Source organism: Sceloporus undulatus, chromosome 2 (genome assembly GCF_019175285.1).
Source record: "Sceloporus undulatus isolate JIND9_A2432 ecotype Alabama chromosome 2, SceUnd_v1.1, whole genome shotgun sequence".
NCBI lineage: Eukaryota > Metazoa > Chordata > Lepidosauria > Squamata > Phrynosomatidae > Sceloporus > Sceloporus undulatus.
The window spans coordinates 241,220,919-241,242,488 of NC_056523.1; the positions used below are offsets into that span (position 1 = coordinate 241,220,919).

At 36.8% G+C, this 21,570-nt stretch overlaps 1 protein-coding gene across 3 annotated transcripts in view; it reads left to right on the plus strand.

Moving 5' to 3' along the window:
* RFX3 (regulatory factor X3) overlaps positions 1 to 4,423 on the plus strand; it is a 183,611-nt gene extending 179,188 nt beyond the window's left edge. For all 3 annotated transcript variants that reach the window (XM_042453967.1, XM_042453969.1, XM_042453968.1), the window contains one exon: positions 19 to 4,423. In XM_042453967.1, the coding sequence (XP_042309901.1) occupies positions 19 to 257 (239 nt within the window). In that variant the 3' untranslated portion in view covers positions 258 to 4,423. The remainder of the gene's footprint in view (positions 1 to 18) is intronic.
* Positions 4,424 to 21,570: the final 17,147 nt, after the last annotated feature.

Consider the following 21,570-nt stretch of genomic DNA (forward strand, 5'->3'; position numbering starts at 1 on the left):
GTGGTTTTATTTGTGCAGATGAAGGCAGTGAAGTTGAAAGTGAAATAGATGAAGAGTTGGATGAATCTGGAGAACCGCAAGCAAAGAGAGAGAAGACTGAAATTAGTCAGGCCTTCCAGGTGGGCTGCCTCCAGCCAGTACTGGAGAGTGGAGTACAGCAGAGCCTCCTGAACCCTCTTCACAATGAGCACATTGTTACAGCTACTCAAACTATCAGACAGTGCAGTACTACTGGAAATACATATACTGCAGTCTAACAAATATTAAAGCTCTTTTTATCCCAGATTATATTAGCCCTGTTGATATTGGGCTTATCATGGGGGAGGGGAGGGATGAAAAAAAGACGTCTGAAAGCTGACTGTTGTCAAATTTTATCTGTGCTTGAACATTACTTTTACTGGAGTTGTGAAATGGAATGGGTGTATGTATTTTGCCAGGTCTCTTTTTTGGGGGGGGAACGGTAAATACAATCATTTTACACTGGCCGCTTAATATAGAGTTTTCTTAGTTTCAAGAGTCAAGAAGCATTTTTGCGAAGCTTAATGTTAATGTTTTTTGTCCTCTTTATAATTAAAAGTAATTTAATTTTTTCATAGTTTTTACAAAATATTTTAATGTTAACTGTTAGTCATGGTGATTTCGTATAAATAGGGTTTTTAATTAATTGCACTCTGAAATATCAAGAAATTTCCTCTTTGATTTACACTGGAGGCATGCTCATTTGACAGCAGCTGCATTAAATCGTTAGTAAAAGGCAGCTTTCTTTGGAGAGAACTGGAAGATGCTAGTATTTTGATACATTTCAGAATGTTCAGGGGATATATTGAAAATTTCTTATAATTCTAGAGAACATAGTCTGATGTCTTTCTCAGAGAAAGAGTGGTTCTCATGGTTGCAGGATAAACAAAAGCTCTGATAGCATGTGGTAATGTGTACTTAATAAATGTACAGATGACACCATTATAGACAATGCAAGCTTCCTTTTAAAAAAAAAGTTTTAATTTTTTGCATACCAAGTCCTCTCTTTTTAAAACTACTGATTTCAAGTATAGTCTGCCCAAATAAATGATTCCATGCAGCCTCCATTCATTTTAATAGAGCATGCACAAAGAGTCACATAAAACCATCTTTGGATTCAAACAAAAAGTCAAACCACCTTTAAATGAGTGGAGGTTTTGTAAACAGTAGCACTTGGTGGATTATGCACCTCACACACGTATGGGACCACTACCAAGATGCTTTCTGCTCTTCAGTGAAACTACAGATGTTAAATACTGAAGTTTTTAAAAGCATCTTGATTTCTTTCTTTCTTTTTTTAAGTGTTATTTCCTTCTGGACATGCAGGAAACCATTCCTTTCAGATGACTTTTTTTTAACTCCCATGCCCTTTTCCTCATGATAGTTCAATCTGCTGCTCTTGTTAAAGATAGTTTATAGGATGCAAGGAATGTAGCAACCTGCATTGTAATTTTGCTCAAAATAATTCCTGGTTCTTAAGTGGATTTCATTTTATACAAAAATATTTAAAAGGCAGTGAAACTGGCACATGTCACTTGTACTTATTTCCCAATTGCGTAGAATTTGAGTAGGTGGCTAGACGGACCATTGCCATTTAAGAATGTACATCAGGGATCATTGTACCTCGGCTATTACATGGTGCCTTAAACAGAACTGAAGCTAAGATTTTTCTTGTTAATAACTCTTACATTGATTCAACAAAGTGTGCCTGTCTTCTTTCTTTCCCCCCTCCTCAAATTTCCTAAACAGTAAGGGCAGGTTACATAGTTTTCAGATATCAAGATTTTTTTTAATTATATATACTATCCCTCTTAGAGTGACAGCCTATTTCTTATTTATAGCTGAATTTCACTTTATTACTAATCAGATTTTCTTGGTTGGGTGTGGGGAGAGGTTGAAAACAAAACTAGCTTTAACAATGTCAAAAGTCAACAAAATAGGTTAGCCAATTCTCAAACAAGAATTTATATATATATATATATATATTTCTAAACCCTTATCTACTTTTAATTTTAAAAATAAAGTAAGCAGAATTTTAAAGCAGCATATAATTTCAATTGTGCATATGATGGTGGGGGGTTGTCAGTCTGCTATTTTATTTAATTGTTAAATCATGCTATGTATTGTTTCCCTTCTATTCTAACTGACTGGTCATAGGTATAATGGGTTAAACATTTGGTTTAAAAGATACCTGAATTTCCTTAGTCTGATCAAAACAAACCAAAAATGAAGGAAAGCACAAAGAAAATTTACAGACTTTGGAGCAAGGCCTGTGTAAAATATTAAGAGCCTTGTTTGTCATTTGTCAGAAAGACGATGTGTGTGGTTATAGTCACCAAATGATTGACCAGCATATGGAATTATTGGTATTTACAGGTTTGATCCTAGCTTTTTCTTGCTTCGAGAAATTCTAAAGATTTACTTTTTAAAAATCTGAAGATCTCTGTTTGTAAACTAAGCTTTAAAAGTTGCTTAGAGTTGCAGAATTTGAAGCCTGCCAGCAGTGTAGGCTGAGCTACATAGAGGCCTAATCATTTCTGCCACATCATTAAACTTACCCTCAGACGTTCCATTATGATTCAGTTCACACTGTTTTTTAAATGTGTTCTTATTCTCCCCCCCCCTCAAAATTCATCATGACTGTACCCCTCACCAATGTTTTTAAAGCAAGCTGTGACAATTACTCCCTCTCATTGTCTATTATGAAATGTTTACACTTGTATAACAAAGAAACACTTTTCAGCATAGTTTTATAAGGGTCTAATAATGATGTTCTGTATTAGATGCAGTTTATTCACTGGTATAATCCTTTTCAGATGGCAAACTTCTACATATTCTCATAATTGTTCTTTTCTTTTGAATACTGGATGTTGTTCATGCAGAAAAATGACAAAGATGCAATTTTTTTGAGAGACAGACAGGGCTTATAAAATTTCTGATTCCACTTCCCCTTCCAAGTTGATCACTGTATTTAATGTGCCAAAAAGTCATCATTGTAACTTATCCCTTATCTAGAGAAAAAGTTGTGTTCTAGTCTGCAATGCAACCATGCCAGTATAATGGATTTTGGCAGCTAGATATTTTCAGAAATGCAGTGAAAAATAATTAATAAATACTAAAAGTAGTTTGCATTAACCTAGATGTATATGGTACACATTTAATGCCCAATTTAATGACAGTTGATAATTTCTACCTTTAATTTTATTTCTGAACAGTATAGAACAGATCACAACATGAATAGTTTACTATTCTCTCCAGTATAATGAGTAAGGCTGCATCTGCAGTGGAGACATAATCCAGTTTGACACCACTTTAACTATGGCTCAATGCTACGGAATTCGGAATTTTTGTGTGATATTTAGCCTTCTCTGTAAGAGAATTCTGGTGCCACAACAAACTACAAATTCCAGGATTTCATAGCATTAAGCCATGGCAGTTATAGTGGTGTCAAACTAGATTATTTCTGCAGTGCAGATGCAGACTAAACCACATCATTTAGATTCTGACATTACATTTCTTGTACCTATATACCATTTCTTAACATTCTCAAAAATCTGATCTCCAAGGGCTGGGATTCAGAAACTCCCGTGTATGTATCTAATGCAGGGGTTCCCAACCTGGGGGTCGCGGCCCCTTCTTGGAAGTCACCAGATTGGGATTCCCCCCTGCCTCCCCTTCCTCCCTTTTTCCCTGCGGGTGCCGGCGCTAGCGCCAGCAACCGCAAGGAGAAGGGGCCGGGGTCACCTCCTCCCCTTCCCTTCTCCTCACGGGTGCCATCAAAGGCACCCGGGAGGAGAAGGCGAAAGGGACGGGACTGCCAGCCCCAGCAGCCTTTGTGACCGTAAGTCCCGCCCTTCTTCCCCGGTGGCCTCCCTGAATGGTTGGGAGGCTGGGAAGTGGCGGGACATCCAGCCGCAAAGCCTGCTGGGCTTGTAGGCAGTCGAAAGTCCCGCCCCTTCCTCTCCTCCCAACCAATGAGGGAGGTCGCGGGCGGGACTTTTGCCCGGAATGGGGGTCGCGGCCCAACAAAGGTTGGGAACAGCTGATCTAATGCCTTGTGCATATACCAGGGCCTCCCAAATTTCTCTTCTAGTTGCAGTTCTTGTGTAATTTGAACAGTGCACTAGAAAGTCATGGGTTTGTGGTTCAGAATGTCTAGCCTGATGGTCTCCACATAACACTTTGAATGCTTGGTATGATCTTTAGCAAACTACTCAACTATTTAACAACATAAAAGATAGAAAATTTTTCCTGTCTGTAGTACAGCTTGAGCTTCCCTTATCTGACATGCTTGGGACCAAAAGTGTTTTGGATTTTGGAATATTTTCATATGCATAATGAGCATGTCCAAAGGATGGTGACTAAAATGGTGAAGAGTCTGGAAACTATGCCCTTTGAGGAACGACTTAGGGCGCTGGGAATGTTTAGCCTGGAGAAGAGGTTAAGAGGTGATATGATAGCCCTGTTTAAATACTTGAAGGGATGTCATATTGACGAGGGAGCAAGCTTGTTTTCTGCTGCTCCAGAGAACAGGACCCGAAGCAATGGATGCAAGCTACAGGAAAAGAGATTATGCCTCAACATTAGGAGGAACTTCCTGACAGTAAGGGCTGTTCAACGGTGGATTCTTCCTCGGAGTTGTAGTGGAGTCTCCTTCCCTGGAGGTCTTTAAACAGAGGCTGGATAGCCATCTGTCAGGGATGATTTGATTTAGATTTCCTGCATGGCAGGGGATTGGACTGGATGGCCCTTGCGGTCTCTTCCAACTCTATGATTCTATGAGATCTCTTGGAGATCAGAGTCTAAACATGAAATCCATTAATTTTTTATATATACCTTATACACATAGCCTGAAGGTAATTTTGAACATATTATTTTAAATAATTTGTGCATGAAACTGAGGGTGCATCTGCACTGTAGAAATAATACAGCTTGATACCACTTAAAGTGCTATAACTCCATTCATTCTATGGAATTCTGGGATTTGTAGTTTTACAAGGTCTTCAGCCTCCTATGCAAAAGTGTGCTGGTGCCTCACCAAACCACAAATCCCAAGATTCTGTATGATGGAGCCATGGCAGTTAAAGTGGTATCAAATGGCATTATTTCTTTAGTATAGATGCCCCCAAACCCTGTGTATATTAAACCATGAGAAAGCAAAGGTGTCACTATCTCAGCCACCCATGTGGACAATTTTGAATATTGGAATATTTATAATTTCAAATAAGGGAGGCTCAACCTGTACATGGATATGCAGTACTGAGATTACTTACATGTTTTAAGCACTTTTGGAGACACTACACGAGACTTAACTTAGATTTGTGAGACATTTGTCTTTAAAGGTTGTTTTAAAGAATAATGGTTTTTAAAATGAAAACTTTTTGGCTTTTAAACAAGTAATCCAGTGATCAATAAGTGTGTCAGTAGCTCATACTATTGAAACGTCTTATCTGATGATGCAGGGCCTAGATTTATAAGCTCTTCAAGAATGCAAAACAGTTGGTGCTGTCACTTTAAATTAACATATATTTGTATTCTCTAGTCCAAATGCTTTGCTTTGTGCTTATTTTTGTATTATAACTTGGAATTACAACACTACTTTAGACATTTATCACCTTTTTGAAACATTACTGATGTGCAATGTTATCACATTTGGTTTGCCATGGGTAATAATGATTGAAACAGTACTGATGGTACCGTCTTTCAGGAATGTACAGAACAACATACAATTTATTTAATTTTAAACGAGGTATTTGTAACCATTGGGAACAATTTTCTCAAATTATTTTCGGTAAATCATTCAATAGTTTCATAGTGGTCACAAGGTTAATCAGCAAGAAAACAGATTAGTCTGAGAATGATTCAGTCTAATTTCATTCATGGAATAGCATGATAAAAAGATGACTTTTAGGGGAAATCCCCCCATTGTACACACATAACACTAATTTCAGAACATGTAACACTGGTTCATAAGCAGTCCCAGTTCATGATAATTGGGCCCTTATTCCTGCATTACAGGTCAGCTTCTATGTATATGGTTAAAAGGAAAGGGAATTCTAGTACTGTTGCTAGATTGCTTGTTTAGTGAATAAAAAAAAACTGGAACAGAATAATAAATGAAGTGGTTAGTTCTAATGTTAGAAAATTCTTTTTATGGTAATGCCTTGCATTAACCCTTTGAGCATTGTAAGTTAATGTGATTGGTATGAATAAGAGTAAAACCTCTGACCAGATTATGAGTACACCGTGTCCACTCCCAACAGAAACAATCTGCACATATAGTTTAACAAAGAAACAAAGCCTAGGAAATGGAGGGGGAAAGAGTTTTATTTTATTCAAACACCACTTCATGACCCTGCAGGCATGCAAAGCTTTTGATTTTAAATATTGTCTTGCATAGTCTGCATATACACCTAAAATATGCCAGGCCTGTGCATTGACATTTTAATCATTCAAGATTTAGTTCTGTTGACAATAGGTTTCTTCAGATTAAATTTCAAGCTGACATCTAATTTTAGGTTAATACAGTTAATACAGTTAGAATCAAATTTTCACTGCCATATATTTATACTGCCTAGAGAAAATAGCATTCCTACTATTTTAGACAGTTGTTTGATACAAGAAACCTGAACTGGAAATTACCTTTAAGGTTGTATGTTTTTGGTTTGTTTTTGTTTTACGAGTAGATGTTTAATAAGAAATTATATCAGAGGAGTAGGAAAGCCTTGCTAGTTTAGTTATAAAAATGTGTAAATAGGAAATGTATTTCAGAAATTTGAATTTTATAGAACATTTGGAGTTAAAATATATTTAGTACCATTTCTATAAACAGCCACACAGGATATTACTGTGACCACAATCCAGTCGACAGGTACATCGGGGGGGGGGGGGGAAACTAGGTGGACTCAGGAGGCATATGTACATTTTCTGCTGCAACCACTGTCCTCTTCAAGGCAAGAGACATTTTGAAACTGAAAGTGTCTTGGTTCTTCAGCAGTGTTAGCACCTGTCTCACTCAAAGAAACCTCTGACTCCACATAGTTTTATTACTCTCCAGGTACCTGAGCTGACTTGCATCCTTGATTCATTGCATCTGACAGGGGAATGTATAGCCTTCCAGGTATTTTTAGACTGCAATTCTCATCAGCCTGAGTGAGCATAGACAATAGTGAGAGATTATAAGAGCTGTAGTCCAACAAAGAAGGCTATTCTTTCCCCATCTCTAAGCTAGTTGATCTTATTTGCAAGTTTGTTACTGAATACCAACTGGTATATTTCTTAGAAATCAAAGATTTATGCCAGTCTTAATTCAAAAATAGGAAACACAGGATATAGCAAAGAGTTATTTTTTAAAAGCATAATAGTATACATCATTCCAACCTGTTCTCTAGATCGGACCTATAATCCTCCAAATTGGACACTAAACTATGTATGTCCGCCTGAGATCTGACCAATCTTCTGGTTTCGCTGCCTGATGGGGACTGCCACATACCTCCATTGTCAAGTAACTAGGAGTTCACAACTACAGTATGGCTGGTGACTGCTTGGCTTGGTTAATGCCAAGCTGCACAGGTCTGCGCTACATATTATACTAGAGATTCTACTCCATTATTTCCAAGCAGTATCAAAGAGTAGTTTGTGCTGCCACTGTGCTTATTCTGGAAGATACTTGGAGTGGTAAAATTATAGTCATTAGTGTGTCATTTTTTAAAAAAAAATTCTTTTGACAAGCTATTCAAATTAATGTATAATTAAAAATTAATGCAATACTCAAAGGGTTTTTGAATTTATTATTCATAATAATTTACTGTAAATGCTTCTCAGTTTGCATGCCTTGATCATTGCTGCTAGTGATTTTATGTGCCAGTAGAACTGAGTTTACGTTACCAATTTTACTTAATAGTTATAGCCACTTACAGGGTATTTTTAAAAAAATAACCGGCCTTGTTTTCAAAAATGTTATTCCTTTATTTTATTTTTATTTTATTTTTTTCTTACTTTTTCTTGTTCTTCTCCTAAAAATAAATTATTATTTTGAGATTGGAAGCCCTGAGTTATACTTGGTAAGAATTTATCTCTTAAATTCTGACCATCTGACATAAAACAAAAGGGATATGTACGTAAATCCCAAGCCCTCAGTATCCCATTAACCTCACTGGTGCCAAGCAGCCTCCCATATAAAACACATGGCAAATTAAATTGTATAGCAACAATATTTTGTGGAGTCTTTCTGGGAAATAGCTACTGTAGGGGGAGGGCAAAATGAGAACATTAACCCCAATAATAAGTATGTTCCCCCAAATGGCATTTTCCGTCTGTACCCCCATTTCTAGCATTGTGGTGCAGTAATTTAACATTTAAGTTGCTCATTTAGAAATACTGGATTAGGCATCCAAAGAAAAACAGCAAACTAAGGTTATCAAGGGAATACAAACATAGTAAATATAGGAGTTCTAAATGCACACAATTTCCAGTGTCTCTCTACAATGCTATAGATTTGCAGACTAAAGGAACAGATTTTTTTTATTTGGGAGACAGTGCCTTTCCTTTGCCCAATACTTACACCCCTGAGTGTCCCTGCTGCACCATACTCATTTGAAGCCAGAGGAACAAATGCAGAATCATAGAAATGGAAGAGACCACAAGGGCCACCCAGTCCAACCCTTCCTGCCATGCAGGAAGACATAATCAAAGCATCCCCGACAGATAGCCATCCAGCATCTGTTTAAAGACCTCCAAAGAAGGAGACTCCACCACTCTCCAAGGGAGTGTGTTCCACTGTCAAACAGCTCTCACTATAAGGAAGTTCTTCCTAATGTTTAGGTGGAATCCCTTTTCCTGTTGTTTGAATCTATTGCTCCATGTCCTAATCTCTGGAGGAGCAGAAAGCAAGCTGGCTCCGTCCTCAATATGACACCCATTCAAATATTTAAACAGGGCTGTGAGAATTGATAGGAGCCATAGCTTGTGTGATTCCCATTCTCTGGATGGTACAGAGGAGCGATCCACTCACTCATGGGTTATTCCCCATGTGGCAACCAACGATACAGAAACATGTTTTTTTAAAAAGTGAGTGGATTGCTCCTCCTGGCATCCAAGAATAAACCTTGACAGTAATTTCCAGTCTCACATTCAGTGTAGAGACTTGGTGTTACATACAACAGCAATGGTTGTGGCCATTTGCCACTATTTGTCTGCTATGTTGTATAACATTGCACTTTGTCAGGATTACTTAATTGCCCTTAATAGCCAGGTTAAAGGAAATAATTTTTGAATGCTATTTGAATAAGATTTCCTCCCTAAATCAGATGTTTTTTAAGTGACGTGTAACTGCATGGCTTGTCCACAGTGGGGAAGAATATTACACAAAAACACTGTAGCAGGCAGAGACGGAAATCTAAATATGATTTTCTCTAAGAAGGATTCCATTTACTATTTAGAGAACCTGCCTGCCATTCCTTTTTATTGTGCAAATAGTACAATCCCAGGCAGTTTTTGAGATTATACCTATCCAAACGTGAAAATGGTTTTGAAGATCTCTGAAGATGCCAGCCACAGATGCTGGTGAAACATCAGGAAGAAACTCTTCTAGAACATGGCCACATAGCCCGAAAAACCCACAAAAAACTATGTTTTGAAGATCTGTTTACAATTTCAGAGTAACCAAATAATGGTCAGCATAAACTTGTCAAACATGGACATTTAACCAAAGCAGTTTTTTCCCCTTACACCTTAACTTTCCCATTTAGAGACTGATTTTTTTCAGTGTGAACTAGTTAAGTTGTAAGAGTAAATTTTTGTGTGCCTTTAAAAAAAAACTTGGAAAATTTGTGCCTGTTAATTGGGTTAATTTTAGTTCTTACCAAGAACTAACCTTACTATCACTCAGAGCTTTCATATTTTCCATTAAATCATTTTTAATTTCATTTTAAAGTTTGTTTTTTGTTTGTTTCTTGGTTAAGTGCCATCATTTAAATTTCACTTGGTAAGTGGCAGATCATGCTTTTCAGTCCCACAAGCACAGAAATGCAGGAAACATGAGTAGAACATATTGGATCCTTATATTTTCCAATTGACTGACTATATAATGTAAATGAGGTAAGCAACTTTTTGTAGATTGTATGTGTGAGATAATGTAATGTTCTTTTCCAGTTTTTGGATTACAGTTGAATATACTTTTTAATTATTTAAAGAAAACATCTTTACAGAATAACGTGATGGGTTTTGTATAATGTATTTGATTTTGTAAATACGTATTTCCTGATGTGATTTTTGTGAAAATGCTAAATCTTTTAGTATATCATGTCCTCTCAAAACTGGCAGGAGCTAAATAATAGTTTGTGGGCAATTTGTATTGTGTACTGTACAATAACTGGGGAACTTTTATAATTATAAAAATATATATTAACTTTTAGTGTGTTGTTTAAACAAATGACTGGAACATACTAAAGATAGTAGGATTTTTCTGAATATTTCAGACTTGAACTCAGGCTAGCTTTCTTGTGTTTTTCAAAACAAAATTGTGTCTTGTCTTTTAAAATCAATAAATTTGTTTTCTTGTTACAAATATATTTGAGATCTTTCCATTTTTATAACAGCGTAGTATTTTAGAAAATGGCAACCTTATATGTGCTTGAAGTTTTCTTTGGAAGAGAAAGGTTATCTTGATTTTTCTTCTGTTGGATAATGTTTTGCAAGAACTTAGGAGATATTTATAGAGCAGTATTAGAAATGAAATTTAATACCAGTACATGACCTGCATCAACACAGAGAGAATATGTATTGTCCTCTGAGGCTCATTTTGCTGTAACTGAAGATCCACTTGATAAGTAAGTATAATAGGTTAGAGGTTTATAGTGGTACTCCTCATTTCACTTCATGCATAGAAATATTTTATGTATCTATCCTTACTCAACAAAAACAATTATTTCAATCAGTTTAGATCACAGAAGAGAAATTGTGAAGCTAATCTCAGTGATTCTGTCCCAGTGATCAGTACTGTCAGCTGTAATAAAGTTGATGGTCCAGTAGACAGATAGCAAGGTATTAATTTTGATCCAGATGCCCTTTTAAGTTTGGTAGAAACATGGAATGGATATTGGAGATGATCTAGTCCCAAGGATGGATAACAGATCGCTCCAAATATTGAATTACAACTCGTATCATACCTGACCATTTTACGATCCTGGCTAAACATGATAGAAATGGTTCCAATGATATCTTAAGATCAAGAGGCTTATTTTATTTATTCATTCATTCATTTCATTTCTGTGCCACCTTTCTCCCAGAAAGGGATGCAAGGTTCACAGTTAAAATAGTTTAAAACTTTACAGTAAAAATTTTAAAAATTAAAATCATTTAGCTAAAAAAGTATAAAATTTCCCAAAACATACAAATGTTTAAAAACATAGCAGGTTTAACACAACTCTTCCTCTGTTCAACATAGGATCAAACATAGACTAATACTATGCAGCATGATCCTGTTCATTTTTATGCAGAAGTATTATGTCTTGTTGTGTTCAGTAGGGCTTACTTCAAGGTAAATGTGTATAGGATTGCTTCTTAACTAGTGTATCAGCATTGTCAGTTGGTCCACAACTAAACCATCTGCACTCCAGTATTTCCTGAATTTTATTTAAATTTAAATAGTTCAATAAAAATCAGTGTGAGACTCTATGATCTTATCATGTGTCTAGAACTGGGTTTCCCAACCTTTATCACTCACAGAGCCCTTATTTCTATGGCAGATCCCCTACCCTGTGCCTTACAAGTTAATGGTGTTTAGGAGTATGTATAAGAATATATTCTTATTCTTTAATTTCATTTTTTTATTTCTTTCATTTTCTTGGAGCAGCCACAGAGATCCTGGGAAGTGCATACGGAGCCCTGAGGGCTCCTCGGAGCACAGGTTGGGAACCCCTGGTCTAGATGTTTCCTGTGTTGGTATTTTCTAACTTTTATATACTAGTAATAAAATCAAACATATATGGCCTTCATATTTGCTTCAGAGTGCAGAGGCAGCAGGGAGAAAAAAAGCAGTTCTGCTAGCTGTCTCCATTCTGCTGAAGCACCATTTGAAATAAACTGTGTGTTTACTTGGTTGCTTTCAGCAATTTTTTCCCCATCACATTCTGGGGGAAATTAGAATATTTTGTGCAGGAATACCTTGTTATTAATTTCTGTATGAAATCTAAAGTGCAATGTAGGTCATAGAAAAATGACTTAGAGCAACAGTAATATAACTGAACAATCTTTTTCATATATATGGATGTTTGTGCCTTACTGTTATTAGTGATAGATAAAACACTTAAAAACAGTAAAACATTGTGCAATTGTGGCACTTGTTTTGTGGTAGACTACAAACTGCAATTGTTTTAAAAATGACAACATTGCTTAAAAGTGGCACATTTTCTTTAGCATCTAGTAGAATAAGGCTTCAGACCTCCTTAGGCAGATAGTAGTATCTACTGCTAGATTTCTGAATGATTTACTGTAGCTCACCAAGCATTTCTGAATCGCATATGTTTTAAACAACAAAGACTTTTCTTCTCCATTTTCAGGAAGGCTAAAGGAGGAATCCATGACCACTGGGTTATTCCCTCATTCCAACTGATCAAGCAATGAGACCAAAGTTCTAAACTGTTTCAACTGTTGTTTCTTTCTCTCATTCCTTCGGTTTTTCTTCTCCTGCCTTGCCAGCTGATTGAGAACTTTTCTCTCTCTCTCTCTCTCTCTCACATATATTAAAATAACTCATTTGTACAGATTTAGGACATAGATTATTAGTTTGCAAATACGGCAACATCTGAAGACTTGTCTAAGAGGAAGATGGAAAAAAATATTGTTACCAGATGAAAATGGAGAAGAGCACCATGTTCAGGCAGCTAGAAATAAAAGATTGCTGGGCGAGGAAGACGCCATTAAAACTGCTCACCTGCCTGCAAACACACAGACTACAGAGCATGAAAGTGTAAATAAAAGTGCAATTCAGTTGGGCATTGAGAGTTGCACCTCTGAACAGGCTGTGGAATCAATACTGAAAAAGATTTTTATGAAGTCCAGTGAGAATGGCATGGAGGGAAGCTCCCCTCATCAGTGCTCTGAACCAAAATCAGCAGCAGTAAAATCAAAAGTGTTTGTTTTTAAGAAAGATAAAAAGCATAAAAAGAAGTACAAAAGGAAGCCAAAGGGCTTACCAGTTTAGTCCCTTCAGAAGGAGAAAGGAAAATTGCGTGAGTTGCAATGGTTCCACCTTCTGGGTGCCATCTTGAGTTAGAGAATCGTATGCAGAGAGGAGGCGCAGGAACAAGGAGAGCTTCCAGCCATTGAGAGAAAGCTGCAGTTTCAAGCATGCAGGTATGTGTGTTGCCAGTTAAGGCACCAATTCCTGCAGAGGGAAAAAAATGGGCCTTTTAAGAACTACACTCACAAATGAAATGCGGGAGAGATTTCTGGTTACTTAATGCAATATTAACCCAGACACAACTTCAGGTATAGACATGGCGGGGAGGGGTCTGAGTCTGCAGCAGCAGTGGATTCTCATGTGGCTGATCAGGCTCAGGAATTTTATATATTAAAAAGCATAATTAAAGAAATCAATGCAGAAATAAAATAATACAAAACAGTTCATCTAAGCAAACTATTTCAACTGCAATGATTTTAAATCACTTTGTTGTAGTTAACTCTTCGAGTCAGCCTCGACTCATGGAGACCCTATGAATGAAACATTGGCTGTAATGAACTCGCTGCCATTTCAAGTGCCAACTTTCAGCGCAGTCTGAGGACAATGCACTCAGGTGCAGCTCAACAATAACATAGCAGAGAACGGAAGCAAATAGAATCCAGATATAGGTATTGCCAATGCACTGACCATTTTCCACACTGGAGAAAAAGCACATCACGGACACTGTTGATTTCATCCGAGTCCTTGGAGGTTCTTTTATCTTGAGTTGCAATATGTGCAAATATTTACAAACTCTTATTGCCAACTTCCACCAACTTTATTGTCTGTAGTATATCAGCTTACAACTTCAAACCACAAGCCAACCCTCACTGATCCACATGATTCCAACTGGACCAACCCACACCAATCCAACAATCCACATGTGACCTGTCTCTAGTCCCACTTATATACTATCAGCTTTCTTCACTGTCCAGCTCTCACATCCATACATTGTGATGGAAAATATAATGGCTTGGGCAAGCCTAACTTTGGTATTCAGTTTGATATTTTTACACTTTGATACCTTGTCTAGTGGTTTCACAGCTGCCCTTCACAGTCTTAGTCATCTTCTGATTTCTTGACTGCAGTCCTCATTCTGATCAGTGATTGATCCAAGATATGTGATATCTTTAATTATTTCAATTTCTTTTTAAATTTTATTTAAGACATAAAACAAACCACAACAAATAAAACATATCAACGAACATACCACATTCTAAGACATTCTCTCCTTATTACGCTTATTACATCTTAACATGTTCTCATAATACTGTATCTTCTTTTTTACTTATCGGCACTACCTTTTACCTTCAAATTTACATTCATCATCTTTATCCATCTATTTCAAACCTCACTCTTTCTTCCCTTTCATATTCCATTTCTTTACTACTTCTTGTCATTTCTTAACTTCTTTCATCCTTTCTGTCTTCCTACTCTTACTCATACCATCACTTACTCTAACCTTCAATCATTTACATTCACCCTTTTCAGCTTACTTTCCTCTCTTTACCCTGCATATCTCTTTCTTACATTTCCACTTATTCTACTTTAACACATTTTCATACATATATTACATTCATATGTCTCATACCTATACTTCCCATGTACCTCTGACTTTATAAACATTTGAGTAACTCATTATTATTTCTTCTGATTATTTACTTTCATGTTAGTCTCAGACAGCATTTCTTATCAAGAAACCTGATAAACTTTTGTTTCTTCAAACTTCCCACTTTTTTTTACAAAATTACAGTATTAGAACCCATCTCCTATCCACTAGATTCGTATTTTGTTATTCAACCTAGCTGTTAGTTTGACCATTTCACACATATCTATCAATTTCCACAACCATTTTTCTATAGATGGAGTTTTAATAGTCTTCCAATTTTTTGCTAACAGATTATGATATAGAATATTATTTAAGAAATATATCTCTGGTTTCATTTGATAATTTAGTTTCAGAATCTTTATTATCATCATGTAAATTTCCCCCCAGTACTTTAATCTTAGGACACTTCCACCACATATGTATCGATGAACCTTGAGTCTGTTGACATTTCCAGCATTTGTCCTGTTTTGTTTTGTATATTTTCTATAATTTCTGAGGAGTCAGGTACCACTTTTGAGCCATCTTGAGAAAATTTACTTTTAACTCTTGTGAACTGGTGAATTTCTCTGTTTTCTTCGTTGCTTGTTGCCAATCTTATGGTCTCTCCCATATCTTTAGCCCATTGTATCATTGTATTTCGAATCTGGTCTTGTTCTAGTTCCCTTTCTATTAACAATTTATATAATTTTGACATTTTTTTCCTCTGCTTACTAAGCATTATATTATCCAATTCATTTCCCTTAACTTTGAATCCTTCTAGTTTTAAGTCCATTTTATATCTCTCTTTAAGTTGTAAATATGGGAACCGGTACAAATTATGATCTATATTTCCAAAGTCAAGTTTCTTTATATTGTATTGGTTTTGTTGATCTTTTATTAGGATGTATTCATATCTGATCCATTTCTTATATTGTGTCCACCTTCCTTTGAATGCTTCTTGGGTTGAGATCCAACTTGGAATCTTCCTGTACATTTTTTCCTGGTTTTGCCAGACTCTTAGTAAAGATTTTCTAATAAAGTGATTATCAAAATCTTTATGAATCCTTGCCTTGTCATACCAGAGCTACGTGTGCCAGCCATATTGATTGTTAAATCCTTCTAATGTCAGTAATCTCTCATTTTCTAGTGTCACCCACTCTGCTATCCATGATAATGCACTAGCACTCTGTAGTATACAGTATTTTCAGATCTGACAAGTTACACCCACCCTTCTCTTTTCTATTGATGAGTGTCTTCCATCTGATTCTTGGCTTGCGTCCAGCCCAGATAAAGTTTCTCAAGTCTTTGTGCCATTGAAGGAATGGGTTTATATTGGGAGAGTCTGGAATAGGACGTTTATCTTCAGCAGTACCTCCATCTTTCCCACTGCTATTCTTCCTAATGAGCTCAAATTTAATTTAGTCCAAGTTTCTACATCTTTTTAAATCTTTTTCCATAGAGTTTTGTAATTGTTTTTTTAAAAAACTGGATTCGTATTCGATAACCTGATTCCTAAATACTTTATTTTTTTTTCTCTATATGGAAGCTGGAGATTTCTTTAATTTTTTTCCTTATCTGATTTTTTCATATTTTTTGTTAAAATAATTGTTTTGTCTTTGTTGAATTTGAAGCCTGCAAATTCTCCAAATCTGTTTACTTTCTCTAATAGTTTGTTCATCCCTTTAATAGGGTCTTCAAGAAATATGACTAAGAGGCTCAAAAGATGCCCCCAAAGGAATGGCTTCCCGCCACCCCTTTCAGCACCGGATGGGGGCTACAGCAACTGCACACCCAATCTGGTTCTTTGCCAGCACTCCTTTTAGTGCTGGCAAAAAGGCACCCTTGCCACTCTGCCACAGCTTTTCAGTGCTCTTTTGGTGCAGCATGTGTAAATGCTGCACCAAAACAGCATTGTTATGCCCCCCCCCCCACCGAGTGGTCAGGCCTGCAGCATGATGCCGGCATCGGGGCTTGCGGATGCCACACCTCTACTCTGCCCCGAGGACAGCATTAGACACCAGTCTGTTTAGCCCCTAAGTCATCTGCAAAGGACTTCAGTTTGCATTTTTATCCTTTAATTTTTATGCCTTGTATCTCTGGATCTTGTCTTATTCCTTTATTTGATATCTCAATTACTGTTATGAATAACACTAGGGATAGCAGACATCCTTGAGTTCCTTTTTTTGATTTCAATTTCTTCCATTTTTTCTCTGTTAATTTGCAGATTGGTTTTTATAAATATTCTTCATCCATCTTACTGTTTCAATTTCCTCATCATCTGTATTGAATTCCTATAGCTCCACCATTGTGATTATTTTTGTTTTCTTAATGTTCAACATTACCACAGCCCCAATCCGGCTTTGTCAGGGGCGGCTTGAAGCCACTCCTTTGGGGAAGTCTGTTTTGCCCCTGGTATGAGGGAATAACCCAGTACCCATGGCTCCTTCACCCTTCCTAGAATGATTCCTTCATGGTAAGTATCAACCTCTCATTCCATCTCGCATCCCCTGCCAATTTCTAAGTTAGGCTGTTTTGAGGAAAGAAAGGTTCATGTGAAAAAGAAAGAGGCCTTCGGTGTGTGACTCTAAACTCAGTTCTGCCATGGCAAAAAAAAAGTTCTAAAATGAGTTATAAACAGGAAACTTAATTCCAGGATTGGGGAGGAAACAGTTTTAAAAAAACAAAATGAAATCCCCATTTTTTGTTTGTTTATACCAGGTTTTTTACATTAATGTTTTAACTTAAAAATGGAATCCTGTTTATTATAGTAACACTGTGAAACATTTTCTCATGTATTAGAAAGCTTGATCAACCAAGTTGTAATGTTTTCTAACATTAGCAGTCCAAAATTATTAGGCTTTCATGTTACACCTTTCAGTAAAACACCAATATTTTACTGTTTATTGTGCCTATTAAATCTGAATATATGTAGACTATACATAATTAAACATACAAAGTACTCTCAGATTTGTTTGGGATGAACTATGTTAATTGAAGGATTTATTTCTGAATGATATTTCTTGCACTATAAAATAAAGTGATTAAAAAGAAGCAACTGACGCTGGATATTGGTCTAACAATGAACTGTTAAAGTTACAATGTTTACATGCAAACAGTCATTGTTATTCTAGTAAGTGAGTTAGGAGATAGTAATAATAGCCAGACAGATTATATATATTTGGGGGGGGGGGGGGATAATCTATTTTAAAAACCAGGAGTGTATTTTTTTTTAAAGTCATTTGGTTTAAAGGTTCCAGATGCAAATATTTTGGCTATGTCATATCTAGCTCCAGGTAATGATGCTCCAGATATTTCGAGAAAAGTCACAGTTCTCAAAAGCTGAAGTCTTGCATACATACCATAAGATATACATAAGGCTTATACTGAATACAACCACAGTAAAAGTGAAGAATCTGTTCTTCATATAATCCATATTCCTGCTTTTTTTAAATCTAAGATTTGGGAATATCTAATACACAAAGTTCTAAAATCATGAAAGATTGTGAACAGTGTAGGACTGACTTTGTTTCAGATTAAAATGGTAATAAAGGAAACACTAATAGCACCAATATGCACATGCCAACTAAGAAGTTGAGTCGCCCTATTTTCAGTGGAGCTTACTCCAAGGAAAGCATGCATAGAGTAGAAGTAGTAAAACTACTCCTTCATTAACCTTTTCGAAACCTATTGCCAACTTTCTAAATATTTACTTATTTTCCAGATCCAATCGTGAAATCATAATGATTGGAATACCTACTCATTTAAAACAAAATTATAATAATGTAGTTACCATTCTGTTCTTTATTATCTGGGACAAGACTGTAAATAAATGAATGACATTTTCAAACATGGAATTTGTCCCCCTGCTGAGATGCTAATAACTACCACATATCCAATGATAATTAAGTCTAATTCATATTATAATTAATAAAATACTGCACCCGTAACAAAAGTGTGCTGCACGACCACATAGTTGATTTACTTCATATCCATTCATACCATTATGTATCCTTTCAAGAAAGGTTTAAGAAAAATAATGACAAAATCTGTGATACTCCCATCATTTTAGCTATATTTTAAGTTTGCGTGCTTAAACTAAAATGCAGTGAGATAGAACCGTACAATATTCAATCACTTAATTCCACATTATTGTGTAGGTTCTTTCTATTTCTAAATGCCTTGACTTTGTGGGGGGGGGGCCTTCCATATCTAGATTTTTGATATCCCACATAAGATTGGTATCATATAGACAATGTGATAATGAGAAACTAATCTATAAAGCTCGATATGCTAGAAACAAATAGTTTCAGGTATTGCTCCCAAGCAACCTTGTTTAATAGGATTATGCAAGCTATAGAGGCTTATGTCTAGTATAATACTGAGATTCTATGACTTGGGAGGGGGCCCCCATAGAGATCTCAAACTACAAGCATAATCAGAACTGCCAGTCCATGGGTTTCTGGACACAAGAACTCTGGATAACCATGGTGTGAGGAGGTAAGTACAGCTATCTGCATAATGGCTATGAAAAGGACAAGCTTATTAGGTCTTTATCTTGTAGTAAGCCCCCATCCACTTTCTCCGGATCGTATACACATCTACTGCCTATATGGTGTTTATTATATCAAAACAGCTGTATGCATTCACTTCATTCCAAGAATGAAGTTGCATCAGACTTTAGTAACCATTAACCTTTTCACAGTGGAGGCATAGCCAATGATTCTTACTCTAAATGTTTTTCCCAGAGAATGTGACACTAGAACGCCCAAAGCGTTAAGATACAGTATTTTCTTTGGCTGACAAATCTCTCAATAGAAAACTGTTTAAAATGAGTGGTGCACAGGTGTCACCTGGCCTGGGAACAACACTGTTCATAATTGCTCATAATTGCAATGACCTTTTTGATATGAAAGATTGCTGACCAGAATTATTCATTAGACAGGTTTTTGTTTTGCTTTTAAAAAATTGTTTCCACATGGAAACTATAGGAGATGATACTGTATTTAAAAAATATAATACTGACACCTCCTGGGCAGTGATAGCAACACAATTTAAATAAAAGTAAGAAATGTCAGTAAAAGAAATTAGGAGGGAGGGCAGCCATGTATTAGAAAATAAAATTAGCTAATTTAAATCAATAACTTGGCCAGTTTGCATTTTAAAAACCTTGTTTGAGTTTGATTTCATCACCAATCTTGCTAGAATATTAGTCATGATTAACTTTTTATCTGATTTGTAACATGTTTTTAAAAAATCCATATGAAAACATTTTAGACGATGATGTTCTCAGAAATTTTGAAAAAATTCAGTCCAATACAGTGTATTTGGGAAGGTCATTATTAGTCTTGGTAGAACTAAAACAAATTTACCAACAAAAGCATCGTATAACAAATTTCCAAGGTAGGCCTTATAATATACATGCCATACAAGGAGAAGTCAACCGGTCCTAGGCTGAGTCACACACACCTTAAAGGACTGTGTTCACATTCTGGGAGTGCTCCTGGACTTGTCACTTCTGATGTCAAATCAGGTAGATACAACAGTCAGGAGTGCTTGTTATCAGCTCCGGCAGATACACTAACTGCGTCCTTTTTTGGAACAGAGGGATCTGGTCACTGTAATGCATGCACTGGTAACCTCGTGACTCATTTTCTGTAATGCACTCTACATGGGACTACCCTTGTACCTAGTCCGGTAACTTCAATTAGTCCAAAACATGGCATCCAGAGTGGTCACCGGGACAGCTAGATTTTAAAATCTCTTCACTGGCTGCCTATTAGTTTCCAGGCACGGTACAAGGTGTTGGTTATCACCTTTAAAGCCCTACATGGCTTGGGTCCAACCTATTTGCGGGATCGTCTCCTTCCATACAGTCCATCCCACACACTCAGTTCCTTTGGGGAAAAACTTCTTCTGCCAATAAAGAGTAGGTTGGCGACAGATACTCAAGAGGGCTTTCTCATCGGCTGCTCCCAAATTATGAAATGGCTTGTCAGAAGAGATATGAAACATCACCAATCTTGACAGCTTCAAAAGAGCTATCAAGACAGATCTCTTCTGACAGGCCTTTCCTGAATGACTTACCAGTCACCTTTGGACACAAACCATCACAGGGAACACCCAAACTGCCCAATCCTTTGTCTCTCACTGGCCCAATGGCTCGACTATTTTTAAATGTTAAAAAATTAATTTTTTAATTTTAACTTTTGATTTTAATCTCAGTGATTATTTTAATTGTTATTTTATTGTAGGATGGTCAAGAGGAGGGAATTAATGGGAAGTAATTTAACTGTATACTGTATTTTATATTATTTATTTATTTATTTAGGTATTTCTATCCCGCCCTTCAGCCCTAATGGCTCTCAGGGCAGCTTACAATATTATTTTTAATCAGACAGTTCCCTGCCCTCAGGCTTACAATCTAAAAGACAAAAGGAGAAGGGAATGGTGGAGGGAAAGGGGATGAGGTCCAGTGGTTCTTCTCTCCCTCTGAGCCCTGGACCAAGGCAGATGGACTGGAGGGAGGGCTCTTCCTTCTTCCAGGCTAGTCCTGATGGAGCTGGACCTGCCTGGCCAACTCCCTCTCAGGCCGGCGGGTGGCAGTTGGGGAGGGCGGAGCCTCCTTCCTTCAGGCTTAGTCCTGATGGAGCTGGACCTGCCTGGCCAACTCCCTCTCAGGCCGGCGGGTGGCAGTTGTACCGAGGATGTGGACAAGATCTTTGGTAGCGTTAGGAAGACGACC